This window comes from Myotis daubentonii, chromosome 2, assembly GCF_963259705.1.
Source record: "Myotis daubentonii chromosome 2, mMyoDau2.1, whole genome shotgun sequence".
NCBI classification, from domain to species: Eukaryota; Metazoa; Chordata; class Mammalia; order Chiroptera; family Vespertilionidae; genus Myotis; species Myotis daubentonii.
Window position 1 is genome coordinate 147,040,700 of NC_081841.1, and position 8,161 is coordinate 147,048,860.

At 34.7% G+C, this 8,161-nt stretch overlaps 1 protein-coding gene across 2 annotated transcripts in view; it reads right to left on the reverse strand.

Annotated features, from left to right (window-relative positions):
- DIAPH3 (diaphanous related formin 3) overlaps positions 1–8,161 on the reverse strand; it is a 565,715-nt gene that overhangs the window by 281,197 nt on the left and 276,357 nt on the right. For both annotated transcript variants that reach the window (XM_059684797.1, XM_059684796.1), the window contains one exon: positions 1,486–1,580. In XM_059684797.1, the coding sequence (XP_059540780.1) occupies positions 1,486–1,580 (95 nt within the window). The remainder of the gene's footprint in view (positions 1–1,485; positions 1,581–8,161) is intronic.

Consider the following 8,161-nt stretch of genomic DNA (forward strand, 5'->3'; position numbering starts at 1 on the left):
GGAGCCAAGGAAGGAGGCAGCCATGAGCTGGAAAAGAAAATAACAAACAACAACAAAACCCCCCACACACACAAAGTCTTCACTAGAGCCTACGGGAAGAAAGTCAAGCCTGCCAACACCTTGACAGTAAGACCCAGGCCAGACTTCTGGTCTATAGAAAAGTAAGATGGTACACATTCATGTAATTTTAAGCCACTAAATTTGTTGTAAATTGATATAGCAGTAAAAATAAAAAATTATTATAGCAGTAATAGAAACTAATATATTAATAAGTTATATGGAACTTAATGTTCTTGGGGTACAAATTTCAATATAAATAATTTTTTTTCATCTCTACAAAACAAAAGTCACATGATTATCCAAACCATTCATGTAAGCAAGTTAAAAGCTACTCCATAAATATTTAACAAATGCATTTATAAAAACTATGAACATGTATTAAGTAGAAAATTTTTTTTTAAGGACCTTGGAATCAATTAAGAACAAGGCATATACACAATCAACAGTAATAAAGACAACGTTCTAGTAAAAAGAAACTGCTAGAGAAAAAGCATTTAAACAAGAGTTGATGAATTAGGTAGTTTATGTCTCAGAGACTCACAGCAGAAATCACTAATGGGATTACAGAACCACCACATTTAGGAGACAAGAGAGGAGAGGCAAGAACAAGTCCTAAGGTTACTATTTACTGATTAATTAAAATGTCTAGAATAATTTTGATGACATTAACAAATAATCCTTGTTTTCTTTTCACTGCTAAAACATCAATACCCTCCCATTGTAAAATACAAGATAGTAAACTAAAGATATCATCCTCTGGCTATATAATTTGTGGTTTGATTCTTCAAATTTAAATTCTATCTAAATATGTATTATTGTTACTTTATGTGGAATTCAGCAAGTAACTTTGGTACCACACTAGCATTTCTTAAATAATGGTGTGAACACAAATCATTTGAAAAAATCTTCCAGCCTTCTGAATGAATTCTGAACACCATGCTAACTATCTGTGGTATGTATAAGAGCACAAATGACCCCAGTAGGGATTGTCAGTAAGGTTACTCTGAAATAAAAAGAAATCTCCCTCGACCTTATATTAAATAATAATACAACATTAGAAGACACCAATGCCTAAGAAAACTCTAAAACACTCTAAAAATACTATACAAATTTAAATGAATATATTACTAGTCTTAACTGTAACAAAAACAAAAATGAAAAATTAAACAACCTGACTTTCAGAAAACAGTCATTTAAAATAATTGAAATGTAATTATTTTGATAGCATTATATTTAGTTTGCAGGTAAAAGAACATTCAGAGTTTTATCTCCTGGCAATGCAGAAGTTATGCTAAAACTAATTATGCAGCAATGATTTTCCAGTTGAATGATTTGGTTTAAGAATTTTGCTTCACTTACAGATTTCCGTTTAATGAGAAGCTTGCAATGAAATATTGGAACTTAAGCTCTCTGCCTCTTGTTTACCTGAATCATAGATTCTGCCAACTGTGTTTCATCCACTTCCAATATCATCATTTTGATTTCTTCATATGGCACCCGGAAAGAGCTCAGGAAGATTGCTAAAAGGAGGGAATTAGTTCATAATGAATAAGATTAAGAAAAGAGTTTAAGATATAGTTCTATAGGTAAAATCAAAAAATAATTCATAAAATGAGAGATTTAAAGACATTTAATAAAATTACTGTGGGGGAAACTTTCATTAGCACATTTTATACTTCTCCAGTTTTAGACCTAGTGTTTAAAGGTAGTCCTATATCATTATGCTGATTTCGAGGTTGATTTTTAATGATTAGTTATTAGCTAAATATAGGAATGGTGCCAATTTTCAAATGACTAAAATGAAATATGTTTAGTTCAATATAAAATATCACATTATAAAGAAAAGAACCATAAAACCCCAATATGTGTGTGTAATATTTATAGAAACACGTGTGTTTTTAGCTTGTATATCTTGTAGCCCTACTAAATGGTTCAGAAAAAAAATATTTTATATATTTTTATTGGGTTCAGAGAGTAAAGGGAAGGGAGAGAGAGATAGAAACATCAATGATGAGACAGAATCATTGATCAGAGTCCTGCCATAGGCCCCGCCCCCTACCAGGGCATGTGCTTGCAACCACAGCACATACCCTAATCAGGAATGGAGCCATGACTTCCTGGATCATAGGTCAACACTCAACCACTGACCCACACCAGCCAGACTGGCTGAGAAAAAATATTTTAACAAAACTGCTACTCAGGGCATTAATACTTTTATAAATTATAATAATACTTCACTGTTCAGAAATATTGCAAACATTATGCCAGAGAACTAGCCATTGCATGTAACTAAAACTTAAATATCCAATTTTAGAAAACAAATTTTCATGGAAAACTATCCAAATAAATTATATGGGATAATGTTATTACCGAGAATTCCAATTATTATTTACTTTATTTTTGATACCTCATATATCTACTGTTAAAACACAATGATCTCAAAAGTTATTGAGGTATATAAGAATATTTTCACAGCATTAGATTTAATGCTGTGCTGTTCCCCCCCTATTCTACTATTTTTGTGTTTCTTCTCTCCAGTGACATTCACTTCTTGAACATACTCAGTAATTGCTAACCACTAGCCCACTAATTTATTTTATACACTGCTAGTATCATTTGTCAGTATTTTTTAATGTTTTTATTGATTTCAGAAAGACAAGGAAGAAGGGAAGGAGAGGGAGGGAGGAAGGGTATGAGGGAGGTATTTATTGGTTACCTCCTATACTGGGGACCAAACCCAAATCCTGGAGATGTGCCCTGACCAGGAATAGAACCTGGGACCTTCCGGTGCACAGGACAATGCTCAACCAACTGAGCCACACTGGCCAGGGCAGCAAGTATTTTCAAAAAAGGACACTACTTTTCATAAACACTCAGAAAATATGATCTACTTCTTTCTTGGAGGAAGGCTATATTCCAGATTCCTGAGGTTACCATGTAGCATCTACAGCTAAAAAAAAAAAAAAAAAGCACCATCTATGTTTTTATCACTAGCTTCATTCACACATTTCAGAATCAAACAGTCATAAGTCTAGCATAATAGTGCTATAAATTATCTATAAAATATGAATATGTGCAATCCTTAATATCCCAAGAACAAGATGGAATAAAGGGTCTAAATTATATTATAATAGATAGAGATTAATTAAATTATAAAATGATACCCTATAGTAGACATTAGAAAGTACAAAAATATGATAACTAATAATCACTATTATTGAAGAGGAATTGAATAATTGATGGCGAGGGAATAAAATCTAAATGTGAACATCATGTACAAAACAAGTTGCATATGATTATAGAACTAAATATAAATAGTAACAACAGAAGGGATACTAAAAGAAAATTAGCATGACAAATTAGCTCTTTTATGGTGAAAGACTTCTTAATCATAAAAAACAATGGAAAACATATGCAAAGATTGATATTTGACAACATGAGAGAAAAACATGAATGGCAATGGACTTAAAGCAATTAAAAAGCAAGGAAGCTGGGAAGATAAACCTGCTTCAAAATTCACAGAGCACTTGTTTACTTTCATTTAGCATACCATCAGTTCCAAAGAGGAAAATGGGTAAAATGTGTGTAAACTCGATTAAAAGAATAAGAAAAAAAATGACCAAAATAAATGTAACATGCTAAACCTCAGGAGTAAGAAAACTGAGAACACAAATTGTTAAAACATAATCTAAATTGAAAATTTGTAAGATTAATAAAGATCCTTAAAATTATGATTTCCATTTGAGAAAAGTAAATTCCACTCAAGAAATCTAGTCTAATCCTGACCAGTTTGGCTCAGTGGATAGAGCATCAGCCTGCAGACTGAAGGGTCCCAGGTTCGATTCCAGTCAAGGGCATGTACCTTAGTTTCTGGCACATCCCCAATAGGGGGTGTGCAGGAGACAGCTGATCGATGTTTCTCTCTCATCGATGTTTCTAGCTCTCTATCCCTCTCCCCTCCTCTCTGTAAAAAAAAATCAATAAAAATATTTTTTTAAAAAAAGAAATCTAGTCTATGGAAACAACAATATATAGAGAAAGTTATCATTAAATAACCAAAAGCACAGAATTCCTCTAAGGCATAATATAGTAATTGAGGGAGAAAGATATGATAGTTTTCTATTTTAGGCAATAGGGCAGAGAGATACTTAAAAGAGAGAGAGAGATATAAAAAATATATATTTAATCTTATAGAATATGCATTTCTGAGCTGTCCTGAAAATAAGAAAAGCAGAAATCCTAAGAGAAAATAACTAAAGAAATGAAAGAAATGTTTGAAACACTGGACAGGAAAAAAAGACATTACTAAATAGAAACAAAGATTTAATGGAAATATGTACAATTTTTAGAAATTATATGTATAAATAAAACTAATGAAATCACAAATTGAACATATGAATGAGACATCATTAGATAACAAAGATAAAATATATGCCATGAAAGACTGCAAAGAAGCTATTCAAAGTGTAACATAAAAACATGGAAAAATACAAGGTTATGAGATACAGAAGATTAGTAATGATACCTAAAAAATATCTACTAAGAGTTCGGAAAGGAAATCACAAAAATAATAGGAAAGGAGCAAATATGAACAGAAAATATCAGATAATTTTCCAGAATTACAGAGACACAGAACATCAGATCAAGGAGGTTCAAAAAAACTCAAACATAATAAAATTTTAATAATAATAAAAGCCACACTAGATAGCTCCTTGTAAAACATCAAGCATCTGGGAGGTCATATATTGGGAACACTCAAGCACTGATGGTGGAAGAGTAAACTAGTACATCACAGAACAGGTATATATATATATTTAGAGCAGGGGCCACCACACATCTCTAGAGCAGGGGAGGAGAACCTTTTTTCTGCCAAGGGCCATTTGAATATTTATAACATCATAACCACACAAAATTATCAAATTAAAAATTAGCCTGCTATATTTGGTCAAATACTTATTTAACTCACCCCTAACGCTTTAGCAGGGCCAGACCAAATGATTTTGAGGGTCTTAGAGGTCCACTGGCCAGATGTACCCCACCCCTGCTCTAGAGAGACAGACAGTAAATATTTTACGATTTGTAAGCCACACAATCTCTGTCACAACTTCTCAACTCTGCTACTGTAGCACAAAGGCAGCCATACACAATGTGTAAATAAATGTGCTCGCTAAGTTCCAATAAAACCTTGTTCAAAAAACAGGCAACAGACAAGATTTTGCTGAAAATCCATAGTATGCCATACCCTGCCTTAGAAACACCAAAAATGGGGAACCCACATTCAACCAAGCATTGAATGAATAAAGTATGATATTCAAAGTTTACTTTGCAGATAAATATACTTTATTACTTTACTTTCTTCTATATTTATAATTCATTAACTACTTCCAGGTATTATTCCATAATTAAAGTAGCATGCACATTAAATACACTATTTAGAATAATTGAAATAGTTTTTTGATAGTTTATTAATAAATTCTCTTATGGAAAACATTTACTATAACTAAGAGCAAAAAATATACAAAAGGATTGAAAATGGCCTAATACAAAACACACTATTCAGAAGACAGCACAGATCTTACTATTTTTAATGTTTAAAAGTTGCTGAGAATAATATGAAACACAATTAAAGCCTCCAAAAGACCCATTAAAATTAATATTTTTACTAACATGCATCTTATCCTTCAAAATGTGATTACACAGATCCCTGTGGGAAGCTTTGAGTCGGTGAAGGAGTGTAAAGTGTGCAGATTTTAGAACCACTCACATGTTTCCTGCAAGGGACCTTATAAATATTTAAACCTTTATGTTAATTTGTAGATTCCTAGGTTCCTCCCTTTACAGCTCTACTATCCCCTCCAAAAAGTCTATAAAGCATAAGAACCTTGTAGGACTCCTGAGCCATCTCTTGAGCCTCGAGTGGCTGGAATTCTATCTTTTATGCTGGGCCCAGAGACTTTGCCAAAAACCTTATAAACTCAAAATACAGGGAACCTAGCCCACCTTTAAATAAACAGGTATATAAATGGGTGATTTTAGATCCTTTTTTCAAAATTCTATAGAATATTTCAGTTAAGAGAAATCTAAGAAAAAATTATCTTAGATTTCTAAATGAAAATTATCTTAGATTTGTTAACTATCAGAAGACTCTCTTCTCAAAATTCAGTATCTCAAAAGACTAAATTTCATAGACAAAAAAACAGCTGTGAATCAAACTATAATTACAGAAAAAATTTTTAAAAAATTAAAATCTTGAAAAAGGCAGCTAATGCTGCTTAAAGCTTAAACCATGACATTTGTTGCAGAGAGGGCAAGAACAATACTAGCATGGATTACATCCTAACATGACACAGTGTGAATACTGAACTTTTTGATCTTTAAAACATGATTAGCAATTATATGAATGGATACATATCTTCTAACTGAAGCAAACAAAACAGTATCCTATTCTATGACAAAGTAATTTTGTTATCTCTAAATAGGAATATATGTAATATATACCTATTGGAAATTTTCAAAATTACTCATCATATTCAAGTAGTACACCAACCAGATTCCCTACCTACAATGTTAACACTACTACCTATCTGGTGGGCTGTGGTAAGAACTAAGAGCCTAATATACACTAGCACATAAAGGTAATTACTATTACAGTTAAACTTGAAATACTTTTTAGCACATGTTCTATAATCTACTAGTATATATGTAATCTATCTATATATATAAAAGCCTAAACAACCATTACGACCAGACGATGCCCGGTAGCTATGATGTGCACTGACAACCAGGAGGCAGATGCTCAATGCAGGAGCAGCCCCCTGATGGTCAGTACGCTGCCACAGCCAACTTCCGGGGACAAGCCAACCTCCCGTGGTCCCTCCCCCAGCTGGCTGGCCTGATCAGCCCTGATCGCTGGCCAGGCCAAGGGACCTCACCTGTACACGAATTTGTAAAAGCCCAGTGACTGAAAGGCAGAACGACCAGAATGACCGGTCGCTATGACATGCACTACAACAGCCAACCAGCCTGATCTGGGCCCCAATCCCCCCTCGCAATCTCCCGGAGCACCTTCCCCAGGCCTACCCCACCCCCAAATAGACCCCCCACCCCAATCGAGGGTGGGCTGGCCAGCCAACCACTCGCAGCCCCTCCCTGGGACTGCCCTACCCCCAATCAGCTCCCCACCCCAATTGGGGGACAGGCCAGCCAGCTAACTGCCCACAGCCCCTCCCCCCACCGGCCCCACCCCCTATTGACCCCCATCAGGGCAGGCCAGCCAGACCCCACCTGTGCATACATTCATGCAACAGGCCTCTCGTATGTAAATAATACTAAAGAACCCTGTTCAGTAAGTCACATATTCTCCTTCAAGATGAATATGTACGCAAATTTACCGTAACTGACCCATCTAAAAAGCACTCCATTCAATATTTCTTCAGGACCCGTAATGAGGCTATTTATAGATTCAAGACCAGGAATTTTTAATGCAGGTCAGTTTTTAAGAAAATAACCATCTTTTTCATTTCAAAGAACACAAAACTTTTTGACATTATCCAAATTAATAATGCTTTAAACTGAGACAATGTTCCTTTAAGGGGAGAAATTCTGTGAAATGTCTGTATTATGTAAAAATCACCAAACCTGTAGTGGTCTAAGCACAAAACAAAAACAAAAAAATGATTTCTAAGTCAGACTACATGTCTATCACACACATCTGAAAGACAGGGCTCTCTAACTTATGATCCTCCTATCAGGATGATGGACTACATTCTGACTGCATTCTGGGTGAAACAAAAGACTAGAGTTTTTCCCACCAGCAATTAAAAAAAGTCACCTCATCTCCACTTGCACTATCATTGGCGCAAGCCAAGTCAATGGTCTACACCTAACTTGAAAGAGGCAGGCATGAGCACTCAACTTGTGGCCAGAAATAAAAAACAATGTATTAGCAAGCATTAATGTCTGTGCAACAGTACAGGGATCTCAGCAGCCTACACTGCAGAAGGGGATGGCCCTGCATCGCAGTGACTATGAAAGGAAGGGGGTTCCAGAACTTTTACAAAAGAAATGCCAATTCTGCCTTTTGCACACATAGCTTTACCTC